General features: G+C 36.5%; 1 protein-coding gene across 4 annotated transcripts in view; it reads right to left on the minus strand.

Moving 5' to 3' along the window:
- TTC7B (tetratricopeptide repeat domain 7B) overlaps positions 1–21,676 on the minus strand; it is a 129,564-nt gene that overhangs the window by 89,254 nt on the left and 18,634 nt on the right. For 3 of the 4 annotated variants that reach the window (XM_082284521.1, XM_082284520.1, XM_082284519.1), the window contains exons 3-5: positions 21,126–21,294; positions 6,925–7,055; positions 4,706–4,827 (exon numbers count right to left, since the gene is read on the minus strand). In XM_082284521.1, the coding sequence (XP_082140647.1) occupies positions 4,706–4,827; positions 6,925–7,055; positions 21,126–21,294 (422 nt within the window). The remainder of the gene's footprint in view (positions 1–4,705; positions 4,828–6,924; positions 7,056–21,125; positions 21,295–21,676) is intronic. The other variant, XM_082284522.1, reaches the window with a different exon arrangement.

Consider the following 21,676-nt stretch of genomic DNA (forward strand, 5'->3'; position numbering starts at 1 on the left):
CTCCCCAGAAGAACCAAACAAGCACCTGAACCAGCAAAAGGCAAACAAGGAAAATGCATGCTAGCAGTGTAACTCCTCTTTACAGTGGAAAAACAAGAGCATTAACTACAGCAGTAAAATGAGCATTTTGAGGGGAGTAAGGGAAGTGTACAAAATAATAACTCCCCAGACTGAGGATCCAATTTTGTTTGCCAGCCATCACAACTCATCATAAAACCAAAAGCTACAATCTGATGCTTGCAAATGCAATCAACAGCCACCGTAAAGACATGTAGTACATAGGCTAAAAAATGCTACATATCTTCTTAGAAAAAGTGAGCTGGAGTCAGAATTCCAATCACAAACTATTAAGAGTATCAACCTTGAACATCAACTCAGATACTGACATTACTCTTTCATTGTTCTTTGTATAACTAGTTATTACAGAAGTTGATAAGATTTTGAATAAAAGCGATTCCTTCATGTTTATTTCCACTTTAGTCTTCCCTGTAACACTGCCAGGTTTACTACCTGTAACTTCACAATGGAATCTTATTTTAAACTCTTGAAGTTAAGACACAATTCTGAGCAATAAACATACAGTAAGGTTTGAAAGAGAAAGCATTCATAATGGATGATTTTATCTTGAATATCTGAGGGAATAATAATTTCTTCTCATGTTCAAATAAAGTTTTTTCAGTGAAAACTAAGAGGTAAGAACAGTATTGGAAATAAGGATGAGGAAAGCTTCTGATATGGCAGATTAAATAAAGTATCCTTTGAAAACTTATTTTTGCTAGGAATCACAGCGCAGTGATTTTTGTTCCTATCTTGAATATATTCTTGCATTACCTTCCTAACCACACAAACATGAAAGCAGGTATATAGAGAAAAAAGCTGTTTTGAAAACTGCAGCAGAAGTGATCTTGCTTGCTTTCCAATATACAGCAGTGATATTTTACATATAAGGAATGTGATACTTTGTAGGATTTCAATGTTTACATCTTACTTTCTACTCTACTTAAACACCAACTTGTTTTGAGCCTGATGTAGGATGTGCAACAAGATCTCAAGAGATGCAGTGTGATAGGTATCTAGTACTGCATTCTAATACAGTAGAGAGCTGATCTTACAGGATGTTCATGTGCATTTATGTCAAGCATTTCCATAAATCCTTTTCTCATGGGTTTTTCATCACTAAAATCCGTAGTTGTGAGCACTGTACAGATACACATGTGGAATAGAAGCACCTACAGATTGGCTCTCATCCACTGTTCCTCCCTTACCAGAAAGAGAGCAATATTCTTATGCTATTTCTGTTACATGCTATAGTGAAAAGACAAAAACATGTAAAAGAAATTCTACATAGATAAATCCCATACTCTAAGTAGGGCTTTTTGTTGTGCTTGTCAAACATTTAAAGCCAATATAAATCAAGTATATCAATTATAAAAAAATTGAGAAACATTGGTTGATCTTTTTAATTACTTTTTTTTAGGGCTAATTTTCTATGGAGAAGAAGCCGATCTATACATAACAACTTGCTGGAGGAGACTGGTAATGTCTTGCTTCACTGTGGCTGTGCCAGCACGGGTAATGGCCCCATGAGGAGTACAGATCTTCTCCAGGATCCTCAGGCTTTAACTGAGTATGTGAACCATGACGGAGACAGACCAAATTGCAGTCTGGATCCAGAGCAATATCCTTGGAGGAGGTGTAAAATAAGCCAAAAAAAATAGCTCTGGAAGTTAGGTAAGTCTGGTTTTCACACGATGGCCTACTGATTTTAGACTTCAACCAGAATGCCATTTTACTTCAAGAGCACACACTTCCAGTATCTTTGTGAACATTATTACCTCAAAAATAAAAACCATAAAAAAGACAAAATTAATTTGTAAACCTCATAACATGAATACAAAGTAAATAGTAGGATTGAAGAAACACTGGGTACATAAACAGCTGACCTCTCTTTCTCAGGGGCATTCTACTTGAAAACGGCTATGTTAAATACTAATGTCAAAGTTCCTGTGCTCACAGCTTTTCTTGAAAAAACATCAGAACTTTGAACTCCTTCAATATGAAATTACAAAGCAACTACTACACAAATTATGTAATCATCCTGAAAGACATGTAAAGTTACATATTTCAGAATGCTTTTTAAAAAATACACAAACCCTACCCCAAGTTTTAGAAAAACTTCATCAACCTCCTTGTTAGGCATTTCCAAGCTGAAATGTTCCTCATCTCCCAAGTGAAAAATGGGTATGTAGTTTGTTTCTTTAATGAAATTCTGTATGCTTCAGAAGAAACCATTCATTTCAGTTTTGTGTCTTAATAGCACTAAATGAACACTTTTCTGGTTCAGACTATTTCCACTTCAACTTTTTTTTTTTTAGCTAATTGCATTTCCATGTATTTTCAAAATACCACCACTTAGCAGAAAGGCTAAGTTAAGTTTCAAACACTTCCTAGCTTTTCATACAAGATAATGCATACCTGCAACATAATCACTTAAACCTCTACAAAAACTTGATTACTCAACTTAAAAGAAAATCTTCGTACAGTTAACAAACAAAAGGGAAATTTGAAGTAGATCAACCAACTTTATGGGTAGGCAGCAATACTCCCTAAGTTACTGCTGAAATTATGGTCTTCTAGCTCGTATAAAAGTTATCTTATTTTCTTTTCTAGTTTGAAACTGACATACGTGTACAAAAATGATTTTAGATTACATTAAAACTTGAAGTATGTTGCAAAGCTTACTGGAAAGATCTCAAACCTACTTTCTATAAACCTAACATCAAGAGGGATGACACATTTAAAAATGAGACAAAACATCCTTAAAATAGATGCATGAAAAAGCAGGCTATAAATTAAATTTATACCTATTAGAAAAAGTATATATTTAAAGTTCTCTTCAGTTCTGGTAAACTGAAGTTAAAAAATGAAAAATATTAAGAAAGCAATCCCTAAAAGCAGCCACACAACAAGCGGCCTGGAACAATGACCATATTAGGAAATATTGAAAGAACTGTGATTGACTCTGAATTAAGGAAGGAAAGTAATGGATGTAACAGCAGGAATATATAAAATAATGATTGTCATGGAGCTATTTTTCCTAACACCTTATTTCCTATCATACCACAAAAAAAGTACCACTGGCCAATGGAACTAGACGAAGAAATTCAAAATTATACATATAATGTGTAATTAGCTTATAAACTGCAAGGGATCACTGTACCAAAGACTGCAAAAAAATTATATGCTTATGTATGAGTTAACAAGATCACCAACAACTTCACTGGGAAGGATTAAAATGCACATGAAATAAAATCGCTTTTCAAAGTTCACACCAGACCAGCTGATATGGTCTAGGAAAAACACTCACATCTGGATGCTCCTTAACAATCCACTGCATAAATTTTTTTGTGCAGTTGCTCTTTGTTTTCTTCATTAATCACAACCTGCTTTAAATGGTGCATTTAATCTGACATGTTGTGTGTAAAAGCAATCAGCAGTAGACACCATTTCCATCCCTGGCCTTCAAACAACATTCTTCAAAATGTGGAATACCTAGCTTATTCTTAACCATGACTGCCACTGGGATTTTTTCAGTAACTACATTTTATTTATTTTTTGTGCAGGCATGAAAAAAGAGATCTTATTTTTAGCCCTGGTAAATGAAAAAAATTAGCTTTCAGAACATTCCATTCCTCCTGCAATTAAATTATGAAAACAGAACTAAAGTGTAACTCGCAGATCATGTTATTGCACCACTACTTCAATGCTTTAAGAAAGATTTCAAAAGCACAGTGATCATTTCCCTGTTGAAATCCCTGAACAGGTTAAAACTTGGATAGCCTTTTTTTACCCTACCTTCAGTACACTAAAATCTCGAGCTCTTTACAGACACTGCACGATTTCCTGCATCTCTGGTTTACGTATTTGAAAGAATAAGGAACATTTTTGGTACAAAATAGTAGTCCTATCAAGAGTTCCAATATTTCAATAAAATCAAATCTCCTAATGAAATAAGAAGCCCCAGGAACAAATTTTTAAAGTATGTGATTACAACAAATGTCAGAAATGTACTTAAAACCCATTTGTGCCGAGTTTTGAAGTTCTTAAAAATGAAGAGTTGTATTCTTTTTCTCATTCTGTGTGGCAACTGAATTTATTTTTAGGCTTTTAAGCAAAGCCTTATTTAAAATAAATTATAAAGAAACTCCCATGCAGAATCTAAAGGGATCTACAGAGCAGGTACAAAGATGATTGTATACTTGTATACATACTGTTGATCTTCATGCACATTAATCCTGCAGCATAATGTTAAAATAAGTGATAACTGAAGAGATTTGGAAAAAAATTACACAAAATCAAAATTATAAAAATCAAGAGTTTCAATATGCTGACAATTACTTTTAAGAGTGCTCAATAACAGAGAAAATTTCAAATAGTTAAAACTTAAGGTACTTTAAGTTCTTACATTTAGTAAGTAAAACTATAAAATGCTTTCTGCTTAATATACTTTGATTAAACAATTTTCCAATATGTAAATAAATACAATATGGGCAGCCTTACTATTTTAATCAAAAAATTACTACTTTATTAATAAGGGATCTCATAATTACAGAATCCACAATTGCTAAAAATGATGCTCAGTTAAATCACAAATACAAAACCTAAGCTAAAAACCAAACACAATAAAAGAAGAATCAAATCTCACCCATTCTTGAAATATAAAACATGTGCTCTTTGAAGTCCTGTTTCCAGAAAAAAACCAAGTTCTTGTTCATGTGCAGTGGGCCCTGGCTTAGGGCTTCTGTTTTGTATATTGGCATTAATTACCTAAGAGAGCAAAAGAAAAAGGGGAAAAAAGTGTATTTAGAAAAAAACCTTAAAATCAAGGTTTGCATACTTTTAATGGAAGCTAATATTTAATGTTGGAGAAATCTTTGCCATTTGTAGGTGGTGGCTAGTAGACCATTTCTAGCTTTACCTCCATTGCTACCTAAATATCAACCTTTTTGCTCTTGGTCCTTAAAGATAATTTATTTACCAAGCAGAAATACTGCTAAGCGAAATTTTATAATACTTATTCAGAAATTGTTTGAAGAATGGTATATGAAAGAGAGGAATATGAAAAAGCATATTTGCAATCTTGTTCAGTAGCAGGAGGTGATGATATTCAAAAATCTAAAACTCCTGTTAGGTTAGAAAAGACTGTTGCAGAGAGCAGTAAGCAGATTGAAAGTTATGTCCAGACTGATTTCCAAAAAAATCTTTAGAAATAATTGTATTACCTCAGCACTAAAAATGCTGTCAAAATGTGGAGTTACCATTTTTCATTTGCCTTCATATTCAGTGCACATAGTCTACCAGCCACTAAAAGATGACAACAAAACAAGCAAAAACCCTCAGAAAATAAAAACCTGTATGTATTTTAAAAACAATGTGAAATACTTTTTTTTCCCCCATCCCATCAGTTTTCTTTCCCCTTTCTTCTGTTTTTCATGACCCTAACTGTGTCTTATAACTCCTTCAAAGACAGCTGTCAGGTGACAGGCCTGAAGCTTGCAAGCAATGAGTCTGAAAAAGAGGATCAGATGGATATCGTCACCTCACTTCACTCTAACAGCATTCACAAGCCAAAGAACAGAGCCCCAAGCATATTGCATTTTGCCCAAATGTACCTCAAAGACTAAATAAAAAGCAACAGTGTGTAACTCCTAGAAATAAAGGGTACCACAAATTTCTTTTAAAAAAGCATTTATATCACTTAAGGGTTTTTGCTAAGTGGTAACAAACAGAAGACAAAAGTTAATGGTGTAAATGAAATCAAGAGGAGGAAATAAAAGAGCCTATGTATCCCTTTAAACTCAGAAAAAGCTTGAAGCATTTAAATCATGAAGTGTTACGCTCTTAACAAATGAAGAGCCTAAGTTTAACTTTTTATAATTCATAATCCATAACTTCTAAAAGGCAGGGAGGTACAGGAACTTGCTTAATATTCTGCAGAACTGCCCATATTCTGTTGTATTTTGTCTAACATTGAGAAGCTCAGCTATAACAGCTTTCATTAATAAAAACCAAGTCTACTACACATCTAGTACCCCAGAGTCTGACAGTGACTGCAGTTTCATACATACATGCAGTAAGGAATATATTAATGAGAAAAAATGACAAATGGACTATCAAATTCAGGAACATTTTCCTGATTCAATTTATAAAAGTATTGAGAGTTATTGAGAGTTATCTGAAGTTCATCAATATTTCAAAATCATATGTTTATCTGGCTATGATATCTGATGATTTTTTCATTGCCCTAGGACTGTGCCTATCAGCTGAAGAAACACACTTTCAGTTACTGTTCTGGCTGCTATGTCATTGAACTTGCTGACAGGTACAATGTTATGTCAGAATTTTATCTTCAAATAGTTTATAAAAGAGAATTTAGGCGCAGTCATGTTATTGACTCAAAAAAACCATCAACAAGATTAATTTTCTATCTTCATAGCTTCATTTTGAATTAAATTCTTTTCAAGAATTAGCTGAACAGCTTGTAAGGACATACATGCAACATACATATTGTAACATATGTGTTTGAAAGACACCATAATCCCATGATTCTGAATGAACTACCGCAGCGTAACAAGAGGCCATAGATCAGCATCTGAAATATATAGAGTAGCTCAGAGGAGCTCTGTCCCTTTTTTGGCAATTAGCGCTGTTTCCCAAGAGGTCAGAATGAGACAACAGCAGAAGGATAGATGCCAGGCATCCATTAGTGCATACTAACTTATTGTCAAATTGTAAATGTGCATTGAATTCTTACGAAAAGAAATACCAGACATCTTTTTGTTGAGTTACCAAGATGTTGGTAAGACCACATCAATGAAAGATGAGCCACACAATTCTTCAATCAAGAAAATCACCCCAGCTTACCCTTTCTATCTCCTGGAGGTACAAGAGAGCAATATCCCCAGCCTTCTCATAGCATGTAACAATTTCTTGTTCACGGTCCACATGGAGATTGCTAGCTGAGGAAGATATTGGCAGCTTCTCAAGACAGAGACCTTGGGAGGCAAAAAAAAAATTCAAACGAAGCATTAAAAACTAATGTCATCTAGTATTATACCCAAAACATAGTCCAGGTTAAGCCCCTTTAGTCAGGAGAAGAAACAAAGGAAAGGAAGGTATGATCCCCTAAAATAGACACTAATAATAATAATAAAAATGAATAAATAGAAGTGGCTCCTTCTCAATAATTATAAATCCAGAAGCAGCAATTTTTTTAAAGCAATTTTGATTTAAAAGACATTATGACAATCTACCACAAAAGTACATGGTGTCTTTCTATACCAGTTTTACATTACTGAGTATGCCTTAACTTTTCCAGAATGATCATAGAAACAAAGGCACAGTGAAAAAAGGCACTCAAGGTAATATTAACCTAGTAACTGTGCAAGGCAAAAGCATCTATAAAAACAAATACATTTTAAAAAACCAATGTGTTAGGAAGTGTAATTTATAAAAACAAATACATTTTAAAAAACCAATGTGTTAGGCAGTGTAATTTTTGTATTTAAATTTAGAAGAGGGAGTTCCCTCTCATCAAGGCCATATAAGACTTTTCTGATCAGGACTTACCCAACAAATACATTATGTCGTGCTTTGAAGAAAAAAAAAAATCTTTGCTTGTCTCAAATAAAAATGCAACAACTCTTACTAATCAATACTAACTCCTACACAAGTCACTTATATTACAGCTATTTTCAAGATAATTAAAGTGCTGGAAAGGACCTTATCTGATGGAGGAATCAACCAACCCCTGACACTTGTCTAACCTGTTCCTTAAAGCTTCTGAGGATAGGGATGCCTTGGCCTTCATATGCAAATTACAATAGAGCTCAACCATTCTCACAAACAGTATTTTTTCCTAATGCCTAAATCTCTCTCTCTAGATTAACTACTTTGATTCATTCTCACAGAGAGGTTATTCTGCTCTTCACAAAACACTGCAAGTTACAGCATGGTGCCAGTAACACCAGGGTCATGGGCTTGATCCCCTATGGGCCATTCACTTACAATTGGTCTCCATGATGCTTCTGGGTCCCTTCCAACTCAGATTATTCTGTGATTCATCTAGAGAGAGAGAGACATGCTCGCAACAAAAAATGTCATTTCTCACTAATTTCTCTTTTCATGCTTCCTTGACAGCTAATAATTTTTATCTCCTCTAGACACTCTCCAACTGGTTACCTCTACCATGACTCACTGTGCCAAAACAGGATACATGGCTTCACTTGAGGCCTCAAGAGCACTGAGCAGAGAAGATTAAAGACTTCCTGGTTTTCATAAGGGATACTTTAAAAAAAGGTATTAAAAATCAGTTGAACTTCAGTGCCTTCCCTTACATATTAGTAAAAACTCTCTTCCACTTATGATCTGCAACAGATCACCAGCTCATATTCTTCAAGCCAACTATTTCATCTTATATTTATTTGAATAATTAATTGCATTTGAGGTAGGACTTGCCACACGTTAACAGATTTATTTCAGGTCATTCTTCCAGCTTGTCAGCAGTACACACTAATCCTAAAGTGCCTTCAACTGCTCCTACATTGATATAATCTACAATTTAAATTACTGTATTATCAACTCATCATTGAAAGTTTTGAGAATCCATTGCTGGAGAAACTAAAACCAAAAACAACAACAAAACACATATATTGGGCAGATGTCTGTAGAATGCCAAGTAGTACAAATCCAGTTTGAAAAACATTTTATCAAAGGATTTCTGTCAATCAATACTGTAAGGTCAGTACAGTATGTTTCATTACAATAACAAAAAAACTTGGGAATACATATAACCTGGAGTTTATTTATTGGTAAACTCAAAACTGTGCAATATCTGTGGCCTTCAGATTATTTCAGAACATCTATTAAGTTTCAATCTCTCTGTAAAAGTGTAGCTCATCTGTATAAAAAAAACATAAAGCCAGATTTCTGGCTTGAGAGGATGCCTTACATTTGTATGAGAGTTTGTTGGCCACCTTTACCCTCCAATCCATCCTTTACCAGTACAAGCAATATATATCTTACTCTATGTGCTATACATCCAGCTAAGACAAAATCCTGACTCCAGTACTAAGACTCCTGCTAAAGACAAAGTAACATCCAATATACTTTTCAAAAAAACTACATATTCCTAAAGCACAGCAAACACACAAATTGTCTGTCTCCTAAAAACTCACTAAATCTGAGTAAAGTAGACACTGGGTTTTGCTGACATGTCATAGTTTTAACCTAGCATACCTCTAAAACTTAAGTATATTTGCAAATAGTCTAGAGTACCTAACTAATCTGCTTTTTTTCAACTTTTCAGTCAAATCAAAACATCCAAGAAATTTTTTGAATAACAATAAGTCCCCAAAGTAACAATAGACCCCAAAGTAGCAAGGCTTAACTATAGAAAAAAGTCAGGTCTCCTTGTACTACAGGAGGTTTGAAGAGACTTCTGAAAGGAAGATCTAAATGTAAGCTTGATACTGGATAGAAAGTTTGCAGCATCCTACACGAACACCTTCAAACTCAAAGGTGACTAAAGAATACAATAAATGAGCTTTAATAAACACATCAAATGACTGAAAGCACCAGGTAATTTGTGTGTGGATCACTCCTCCCCATTCCTTCTCTCCCATACTATGAACAGCCAACACCCCTGAGTAACCATCTACTATATGAAGCATATTGCTCAACTGACCATTTGTAGATGACTCAGATTTATTCTTTCTATTTTTACAATTTATGGCCATAACTATAATCTTTTAAATCTGAAAAACTCACTATAAGGACATTTTCTTATTTTAGCTGAGAATTATCATTTCTGGTATTTTTATTAAACCCAGGAAATTATGTATATTTTAAGTATGTAACGCTTTGGAGAAGGAAGTTTATTTGGAGATCTATTCTGAAATGACCATTTAACAGAATGGTTTGCATGCTGTATTTGTTGTGATGACACAAGTAAAAATTGCAGTTTAATGCTGTGTTAAAAATGAAAACGTATCAACTAGAGGAAAAATCCTGAAGAAATTATGATTGCTCTAATTATGATTTCATTAAAACAAGTCACTCCAGACTACTCATTTTTTTCTTAAATGCAGATGAAATTTAAGAAATAATGTAATGTATAAAGAAAATAAAGTATGTATATACACTTTATATATAAAGTGTATATATATACTATTTTAAATATACATACATAGCAACACAGCAGTAACAACTACATAATATACTGCCCACTTCTTCATGAGAATACTGAGAGATGATAAGAAGTTAATTAAAATAGGGATCATTATATTGGGCCCTCAGAAACAAGAACAAGCACATGGTAACATATAAAACAGAGAAACACATGAAGTTCAAAAGAACACATATCATCCTAAATTTTCTACTGAAGATTTGTCATGGAATCAGACAAGTCACTTCTCCCCCTTGTGATTCTTCCCACACCTGCCAGGCAGGAATCTGCCGTTCTCCCCCAAAAGGGTAGGCATTTCTTTAACTGTTTACACACTGCTTAGAGATATTTGGAAATAAGGTACAGGTTACTGCTATAAAATGTTACTGCATTTGTTGTAAAGGCCATAGCTATTGCTTTATTTAACTTTTGATTATTTTGTTTTATTCTGCATTCAAGAGTATCATGACAACTGGTATCACAAGTTGACTTTGATACTCAAGGCTTTTAAGATTAAGCCGTTCCAGTTAAAACCATCTTCAAATAAAAGCTTCCAACAAACTGGGTCAGTTTCATTTTGGGAAGACACTTATCTCATACATATCTAGTCCTGATATCAAGCAACATGACTCCTGAGGGAAAAGAAAGTGAGAAGCAGTGAAAGGAATACGAGTCCATACTAATTAAGTTTACACGTCTTGCAAGGTAACTCTAAAATTGCTTGTCAAAAGAGCAGAAGAGCAACAAACAGCATTTGGACAAGAGAAGAATATTCCTGATATTTAAATTATATAGTAACTTGAAAAGGTTTTCCTTAAATTTTCAAAAACTTTATATGTTTTATAAAATATTCAGAAAGCAAACACTAGACATTTTTATTCTCTTCAAATAAGTGGCATTCTTGTGTCTGCAGTATCAAATCAGTGGCCAAGGTTATGCCATGTAAACATTTTTTCCAAATAGAAGACCAGGCCGGCCGTACCACCACATTTGCAGAAACTGACCACTATCCAAAAAAGAGGATGCCTCAGTAAGAACAAGTAACAAACTATTTTTAAGAAGTCCCCACATAAGTAGTTAATCAACCCTTTTTATGTCAAAAAACCCCAGACTTCAGTTCTGTAGGAAAACCAATTAAGCCATACTCCCATTTCACCACACAGAGTAAACCAAAAGTTACTCTAAGGTCAAAAGGGAACCCACAGCACAGTTCAGATCTTTACCAAGTACTCTTACCACACAGACCACTACTGAGATCATTTTAAAAAACCCAACAGAACCACAAGGGTAAGGCCTGTCACACTTACAGCATTATGTATCTGAGGATTATCCATGATGCCAGCCAGTACCTTGTCTGCAGAAATTTTGGAGACCACAAATATTAACGGACCCCATTGTTTATCCACTGTTTCCAGCAGACAAGTCAAAGGACAGAGGAAAAACAGTGAATTACTATTTTATACTTAAGTCAATAAACATGTTTTTTTCAAGAGAGAGAGTTGCATCAATACATAAAGATTTCTGTGCTGGCTTCCTGTTTTCCTTACATGGACATGTAAAACCTGAGTGTATTTGAGTATACAGCACTTTGTTTTCCTTATATACTATGCAAAGTGCTTATAAATGTTCCAAATGCTGGTAAGTGTTCCAAAGGCTGTACACAAAAACCCCCTTTCACCTCCTTCTAAAGAAACTTCATGTTTAGTTTATTGTTATTGCTATCAAGGAACTCCCACAGTTTATTCCTGAACTTAGAACATAAACTGCTAATCTCACTGAAGGGAAGGACTTGTTAAATCCTCAATCAAAGATTTTTATTTGCTTGCAGAGAATATTTTTAGAGAATTTTTTTAGAAAGCAAAGCATGAGGGGTGTTTTTTTATTCAATTCCCTACTGATATTTGGAAAGTAATTATTATAAAGGAAAAGAGAAAAGAATAAAGAGTAAGCAAATATATTTATAATAAACTACCTCTTACTGTTACAGTGACTCAAGATGCACTGTAGGCATTGCCTATTGCTTTAGACAATTCAGGGAACAAAAATAATTACTCTGATTTTTAAAGTATCTTGTACTGCCCACCCCATTATGCCAAGACTGAAGGGGAAAAGTCTCCAACAACTGTCAGAATGCAAGGTTTATGGCTAGCTTCATACACGTGCTTTCCAGAAAAGGCACCAGGAAAAGGGCCAATATCCCCTTCTCTCAGCACACTAGATTTTAAGAGAAGGTCCTCTGGCTACCCACTCTTTTAAACATGCACTACTTACAGAGAATTAAATTCCATTCTAGACTAAACCTGGAGTAACATAAGCACAACTTTTCAGGCAGAACAGAGCATTTTATCCCACGTGCCCATACTGCAATGTCATTTCATTAATACAGCTTTTCTAATGCCATAGTTATTATGCTAGCGCTTCTAAGCGTCTTGAAATTTCTCAGAGTTAAAAAGGGAAAAAAACCCAGAAATACTCACCTCTTTTTCTGAAATTAATACCTACTTATTACTCCAAGCAGTCAATGAAACCATAACAAGATTTCAGGATTTCTTTTAACATCATCTGAGATAACTGTTGTGAAACAACTGGTCACACTTTTCCTCTAAATGTAATGCATTCCAATCTTTGTGTTTTCTTAAGAAACAGACTTTTACAGTATCTTTTAAACAGAAGAGATCAGTATTTTTCCACACACACATTTGTTTGTTAATAACCATGTGCCAGGCAATTCTTGCTACACTATAGCCCTTTAACAGGCCAGCATCTTGTGGCAGGGCTGAAAATGTTCAACCTAGAGATAAAAGCTGGAAAAAAGACTGGTTATTGTTGCACATCCTGGAGTGAGTGAATATCTCTCTGCTGAACACTCCCCCAAAGCAGAAATGCTGCTAACCAGTGTATGGAATGGGCATCAAGAAAGCTATTTGCTCAGGACAAAGGAAATTATTTAACTATGGAATTTATACTGTTCTACTGTAAAGTGTCAGGATTGCTCCTACAAGCACCTCTAAGGAAAAAAGACAGAGCTCCACTGTGATATCTGCTCTTCCTGTGGCATGAGAAAACAAGGCCAGAATCACTACTTTTTAATTTGGGCCCAACATTTTTAATCTCTCTTCACTCTTGTCTTGGTTTGAAAGACAGGTGTCTGCTAAGGAAGGCAGGAGCCCCCATTGGAAAGGTAGATGCAACCCCCCTTCCCTCTGAGTTATTATAATTTTGAAATCAAGGGGCTTTTAGGCAAAGACGTGGGAAATAGGAATAACAGTTCTTTACTATTATATATCTATATGTGTATAACCAGTCAAACAAACAGCAATAACTATGGCAGTAACAGCAAACAATCACAAACCCAGTGCCAGCCTTCTCGGCTGTCGGGCCCTTTCCCCTCAGGTGCAGTTCCGCTCGCAGCCGGCAGGGGCGCTGGCGGCTCCCGGTGAGCAGGGCAGGTGCGATGGTTCCCCCGCGGCTGCAGGGGGCGCTCCGGAGCGAGCTCGGGGAGCACGCGGCACTGGCGGCCTGGGATCCCGGGAAGGGATGGGACAAAGGCTTCACAAACCCCTGGGCAGCCGATCCCGGTGTCCGGCCGGACCCTCGGGAACAGCAGGCTGGAACAGCAGGTGGAACAGCAGGGATGAGCACAAATCCGGATGGCAGATGAGACGCATCCAAATGGAGAACCCCCCAGAGGTCTGGGCAGGCAGGGCAAGCAGGGCTACAACGTAGCGAAGGCTCGAAGCAATGGCGGGGGCAGGGTAGCCACGGCCCGGTCCCCAGCGGGGCAGGGAAAGGTGGGCTTAGGATCCCGGGGTTTCTCTGGCAGAAGGAAAAGCAGCAGACGAAAGCAGCCTCCCTCTCTGTCCAAAAGACGAGACCGACTGCCCACACACCCAGGTGAAACAAGAGTAGCCAGATGCACCCCACCCCCAATGGCTAGGTCTTTGTTTTTCTTAAGTACCCAGCAATTTGTCCCCCTAGCAACACACATGGGGAAAATTCCTTCAACAGAAAAGAAAAAAAAAAAAACAGGAGAGTTCCTAAAACCCCAACAACTCTGCAAATGACGGATTCTGAAGAAATTCTAAAGGTTTCGAAGAAACTAAGAAGACACCACCAAACTGCTCAAGTCCGAAAGAATTCTATTTTAGCAAGAGATATAGTATTCTTATTCAGAGTTTGGCTTTCAAATAATAGAGCTAAAAGCAGCACTGAGGAAAGCAGGACAAATGCCTGGGCTCCTCCCAGTCCCTGTTCCAGCAGGGCAGAAGTCATAAATGTAGTCTGGGGAAAGAAAAGCTTTAATGGAGAAAATTTGAACTCCCTATAGCATAGACCTCCTTGCCATGGTCTGCAAAATGCTCACTGACAGTCTGCAACATTTGTACAGCAAGACAGGAGGGGGGGAGGAACCTGAGTTCTTGACCCATTGCCTAATGAGTCTAGAGATCCCCAGCATAATTACTAAACCAGCTTTCATTTAGCATTCTTCCATGAAGAGTTGCTCGGTGTCTGCTGACACAGGCTAGCAGCGCACAAGATCCCATTACAATCGCATATGATTAAAGTTAAGTGCAGCATCTTTTCCCAAATGCAAAGTAGCAATCCACATGCACCTGACACTGCCACTGAACCTAATGAGTATTTCCATGTTTCTGTAAACAGAACTAATTAATAGCCAATCATTTAACTTGGTAAATGCAACATTAAATTTGAATATGGGTCAGCAGCAGTAAAGACAGTCTCACCTTTCTCAACATACATCATCTAAATGTAAACACAGTTATTCAAATAAAGATGTAAGCAATAAAGATGTAAAATGACCTGCGGCAATAAGGTTACAATTCTGTAATGTCACAATCTAACTTATAAAACAATATCACTCACACACTTAACAAGAATTCGTTAATGCAATGCAACACAGTGATCTTGACAGATACCTGAAGTAGTCTATAAATCTATACACTGTATTAATTATAAACACATTCTCTTTACTAAAATCAAGTTTATAAAGTTGCAGACTTTAAGAAACATCAGACCTGTAAATCGCTGTCTTCCTCTATAAGCATTTTTAGAAAGGGTCGCTAATTTGTAATGCCAAGTATTATAAACTCATTTTTTCAATTATGTCTTCTGACTTAGGCAGCAGTATCAGAATTATGTTACCAAAAGTTTCAATAAGTTTATTTCCTAGTTAAGTAAATACCTGCTATTTCAGAGTTCCTGACAAGTTGCTCCTCCCCAAAATAATACCTCAATATCCCACAGTGCGTGCATTTTATCTCTGCTTCCATAAGCAAACAAAATTGCTTAGAAACATAGGAGATACTGCCTGCACAGTATTTGAATACTGCCTATGTGCGCTTTCCAGTATATTACCTCATTCACATACTGCTGAAAACTTGCAGAAACTTAATTGTTCTGTTCCCAGAGGCCACAACCCTAGGGGATTATTAGCTTCAGCGAATATTAAAATGGATTATAAATACATGCTTCTGTATGGCAATAGCACATAATTTTTTTTTTCTGATTGGTAAGAGAAGTAGGAAAAGTTAAAGCTAGTTACACAAGCTTGACATTAAAAGAAAAAGACATACACACTCTTTAATTACTTCTTCATGGATTCATAACTTGTCTTATTTCAATTCTTCATGAGTTCAAGATTGTCCTCAGTCTCAGAATTGAGCACTGCTAATTAAACAGATCTAGTGAAGAACATAAACAAGTAGACCCTAAAGAGACAAACTTAACCTTTTGAACAAGGGAACCTTCTCTACCTATCAGAAAGTAGTCCTTCCTATGAGGATACTTAAATATCAAGTATTTAATACAGCCAGAAATGTGCAAAATACCTCTACACTTTACTTGGAGCCAAGACTTGTCACCACAATCTCAAGATTGTCTTTCCTTCCTCCTCCCCCTTCCCAGCCTCATTTCCTAGCTTTGCTCGATCCACATAAGACAGCTCTAATAACCGGTACTGATATCCAAGTTATATTTGTGGCAGAAGAAACAAAATCTGCTTTTTTCTGTACTCCTCCTTGTAATTTCATACTAAAGGTATGACGTGCTCCTGTGACCAACAGGCAACAGCTTCAGGGAGCCAACATCAGCAATTTCATACACCTGCTCTCAGGCTAACACATTGCCACAACAGAGTCATGCAAACCTGCCCATCCTCTCAGCAATGTCATACTTTTACACCTATTTTTCTCTCCCTCATCACACCCTCTTGAAACAAGCTGGCAACTCCAACCACAGGCATTTTGCTACAGAAAATTGTTTTAATGGATGCTTCTCCTCTGCTTATGTGTCAAATGAATTTACAAGCAGATGGGGGGAAAGTTAACCAACAGATCCAAATAAGTATTCTCATGTTTTTGCAAATACTAAGTGGTCCATTGATTTGAAAAGCTCCATCTTTTCAATTTATGTTTTATATTATATTTTAAAAATGTCCCACTGAATGTCTTCAAGTAAGTCTTTGAATTTTAAAAAATTATGTATTTAATACAAGAACTATGACTTTATTAATAGTCTATCCCACACAACACCTTCTACATACCCATACAGAATCATTACTCAGAAGCACAGCATTGAAATTAGCTCTTTCCTTAAAGAAAACACTAGGTGTAATCAGAACTGTATTCTATGGGCACACACACACAAAAACATCAGTGTAAGGTCAAAAAGTATGCTAGTCCATGAAGTTAACTACATAAAAGAAAATCATCTTCTACTATGACTCTGTTTTCAACATGTGAATTTGAGGAATAGGGTGAAGAAAGGCAGGAAAATACTGGAATTCTACTAACCAAGTTTCTGAGACTTTGCCTCATGCATTCGCATGGTTTAGTCTGCTCCCTGTTGTTTTAAAGGACACAACAGCAGCAAACTTTTCATCAGATCATCCTACATCTTCTTTGAGTCAGGATAAAGCACAAGACATCACTACTAGCAGCAATTTTTGTTGCCAGAAGCCAGGAAAAACTAAAACCAAACAACTTGTCCATGAGCTACTGAGTCTGATAAAATGCAGCCATGCGTTTATCACCACACTAACAATTTTGAACACTTTCCCTAGAAGGAGCAACAGAAAGGAACCACTTTCCAGCACTTCTCGGGCACTGAGACCCTGTGATTCTCTGCACATCACAGGCTGGCAAAGAGCCACATGTAATGGAAATAGAAAATCTTTCCAAAGGTAAGTTGATAGAATTTTCTTAAAATATTGTTGAAATTTTACAATGTTGCACTTTTGACAAATCTAGCAAGAAACTTCCTTTGGAAGATCTGAAGCAGCATTTCACTAACTGGATATTTCCAAGAAAATAATAACAATTGTTTAAGCTTCCTTGCTGGGTTTGAGAGTTTTGAATCCTTGGCTTGACTTACTATCATTCCATATGATCCCTCTTCTCATATATAGTCTTCTAAATATGCCGTCCTCAACTAAAGCTATAAGCAGCATAAAGAACTAAAAGCATTCTTTTAAAGATATACATATATAGAAGCATTTAACTCATATATGTAATAAAAAATTTGAGGACACCCTTCATGAGTGCACCACAGGCAGCAGATGGCTTTAGTTCTCTGGTTTCTCCTTCCATGTTCCAATTCCATTTTTTCTCCCCACCACTGCCACTACTGCTGCTCCTCTTCCCCTTCTTTTTACCTATCAGTAGATAAAAATCCAGCAAAATTTAGCTTGAAGCTGACCCTGAATCCATTTTGTACTTTGTTGCATCCATACACACATGCTGACCCTTCCTCTGCTGTGAAGAACAGAGAGACGTACTTTGATGCCCATGTAAGAGTAAGATGAGCCATGTGGAAAGCAGGTCATTTCCAAGGGCTTCTTGTGAGCTGTGGAACTGTCTATGGTTACAGTGCAACATGCTCATATAATTACCCTGTAAAAACTGTAGAAGAAGAAACATGTCAACTCACGCATCCCTCTCAATCTATCACCTGAGGTTACAGAATGAAGCCTCAGAGTGAAAAGGTAAGTATTTGGAGGTGGTCCCACCTGAAATAATGAAAAAAAATTAAAGGCAATTAAAACCAACCATTTGTTATCTGCTTTTTGCCTTTCTCAGTGGTAAGAACATCCATATTGGATCACTATACAATACTACAAGACTGCAAGACTGCAAATCCACTGGAACTGGATTGAAATCGGGCAATTTCAGCAGGTATCTTTCACTGCCTCTGCAGTCTGCAGCACAAAATGGTGCAGCTGGGCCAATGCTTGCAAACAGGCACGGACAGTCCCTCACTGCTTAATACCATGGTACTATGACTGCCAAAGAAATAAAATCTAAATACTCTGAAGAGTTTTACCTTTATATAATCCAGTTACCCTGAACATACAAGCAGAAATACAAATCCCAGTGAAGCACAAAATCTCTGTAAGAATAACTTGTATTTAGTTGGGTAATACCTACAAGCCTCAGTCACCTCTGAAGAGACTCTAAATTCAGACTGTAAAGTTTACAGCTCACTCTTAAAGGAGAGAGAAGAAAATCCACCAGAAAGGGGGAAGAGAGTGAGAATGAAATGTACACTACTGGGTAGAAACATATGCTATTTAGTTGTCAACTACTCTAAACCTGTTCAGACTTTGAAAACTAAATTTAAGACTGCTCTGTGATTACCACCTCATTCTAGAAGACACAGAAGACTATATTCTTGCAATCTTCCACCATGAGAAGAAGGGAAATTAAAATTTTTTAATCTTCTGAGAGCGTTGGGGTCGCTCAGCCTGGAGAAGGCTGTAGGCAGACCCTAAATCACCTTCCAGTACCTAAATGGGCCTACAAGAAAGCTGGAGAGGGACTTTTTACAAGAGCATGTAGGGATAGGACAAGGGATAAAGGCTTTAAATTGAAAGGGGCAGGTTTAGATTAGCTATCGGGAAGAAACTGTCTACTCTGAAGATGGTGAGGCACTGGCACAGGTTGCCCAGAGAAGCTGTGGATGCCCCATCCCTGGGACTGTTCAGGGCCAGGTTGGATGACACTTTGAGCAACATGGTCTAGTGGAAGGTGTCCCTGCCCATGGCAGGGCTATTGGAATGAGATGATCTTTAAGATCCCTTCCAACCCAAACCATCCTACAATTTCATTCAAACTGGAAACACAACAGTAAAAAAAGATGTTCCTGAACATGAACAAAACAACCAAAAAAAGCCCCAACAGTTTGCTCAGGTAAACTGGTAACCAGTCACCTAATAGAAGTGACTAAAGTAATGAAGTCTGATCAAGATAAATCAGGCCTCATATGACAGATTTCAATGTTTTAAGAATAAAAATTGAAATAAGAAGAGAAAAACCACACATCTAGACAGAAAATATGCTGGGTTTCTGTTCTGGGGTTTTTTTTTTTTAATTCTGAACCTACAAAACATTCCAGAGTAGAAAAGACACCCGTTTTTCTATTTTCTAATACATTATGTTTAAATTAGTAAAATTAATAATACTTATATTTTCTGCAAGATTTATGCCACCATGGTTTCATCTGTTTTATATCCTTATGAGGCCAAATAAAACAGAGCCAGAAGAGTTGAGTTCTGGGAAAAGATTCAATTAAATTCCTTGGAGATAAAAGCAAATTTAGGTACTTAAAGTTGATCAAGTCCATGGAGAGAACATGACAAATTCAACAGGCATCCTCATAGATTTAAAAAACAAAAACCAAACAGTCAAAATCCACAAACCCAAGTGGAAGCGTACCCAAACCAGACACTGCCCAAAAGCCCACAGATATGCTGTTTGAGAAAACTGGGCACATTTACATCTTATACAAGAATTCCCCCTATACTCCCACTTCCCACTTTAATTTAAATAGTGACCAGACTTATGAAGCATCTTTTTGTCTCTGCTACCAGTTAGTTTCCTTATTTCCTTGACATCTCTAAAGGACATGATTCATGCTTGTCTAACATTTACTAGAGGACTGTGTTGGTGGAAAACAGTCACTCTCTTCCAAGACTCACGTTAGAAACAATCCTTGATCAGTTGTCAGTCAAAGCTATTGAAGTCTCTCACAAACTCTTTGCTGCCTTTGACACCCCTCTTGCCATAACAAAAAGTACGTATGCAACCAAACCCAAGCTTAAACACAGCAGATCAAAGCAAACACTTCACTCAGTAAATCCTAATAAACCCCTGGCATACAAACTACCATTTTCCCCAACACACTGACCAGCCCTAAGTCTATTACGGACTTTTCTAAACTGAAGTGGCACTGCCACCTTAAGACACAAGGCCAGCATTACAATTTTCACTATACTAGAGTAGTAAAGAAAATGCTTTTTAATTTCCTTCACCTTCTGAATTTCTAAAAAAAACTCTATTAATATAAGAAAAATTCAAAAATAAAATGGCATAAGTGATGCATCGCTTTAGGTCAGTTATCATGTCATTAACACTCTTCAATTAAGTGGCAATTTAGCTGTGCAACCTAGCTTAGATTGAGCATTTTAACATTCAGTAAAAGGCATTACCGTGAATCAAGGTTCTCCATTCTGCCCACAGCCACCACAAAACTGCACTGCATTTTGTAACCCTTAACTTTCTGCAACAGTGATAATACTTTTAGTATCTAGCCACAGTTGTTGTGACATTTATATATGGAAGGACTTTTAAATATATACACTCAAAAAATTTGATCAGGTGACAGCACAGTTAGAATATTAATTGACGTAAAAGTCTTGTCAACTTAGAACAAACCCTGAATAATTTAAAGGACCCACATCACCCTCTTATTTTATCTACAGATATGGCACTCTACTACTGTGTAGATGACATTCACACTAAAAAAACCTTCATCTTTGGACAAGATAAAAATTAACTTTTGAAAAATTACTTCCATATTATGATACTGGAAAGAGCAATTTTACCTTTTGTAGAATATGCTTCAGCAATCATCCGTAGCCGATATGGTGGCACTGCAGTCAGCTGCAAGTCATCGACACCAACTCTGGCATATGTGTTCAGAGCTTCTTTGTAATCACCTTCCACATAGTTTAATTTGGCCATTATTAGGTTGGCTTCTTGTAGGAATTCTGGCTAAAAGGAAGAAAAATAAGAAAGTGTTTTCCCTGAGAAAACACACCTAATCCTTTCTGATAATTATTAGGTATGTTTTCTGTCACCCCCAGAATATTTTTTGTAACAAAGCAACAAATGAACAAAATCCTTATGTAATATTTGAGAAGCTTGAAGTAGAGGGGAATTCACTAAATCTCATTCCAGCAAGTTACTGAAAAGCATTACCAGTCATTTTAGATATTCTCATACTTATTTACAGGTGTACCACAAATACCTCTCTGCTGGAAACCAGCTTTGCCAGGTGATAAAACTATTTAAAGGCAGCCTATCATTACAACTCCTTCAGTGATTTCTTTTTCTACCACAAGCACAGTTGAAAATAACATAGCATCAAAACTTA

Source organism: Coloeus monedula (genome assembly GCF_965178545.1).
Source record: "Coloeus monedula genome assembly, chromosome: 6".
Taxonomy (NCBI): Eukaryota; Metazoa; Chordata; class Aves; order Passeriformes; family Corvidae; genus Coloeus; species Coloeus monedula.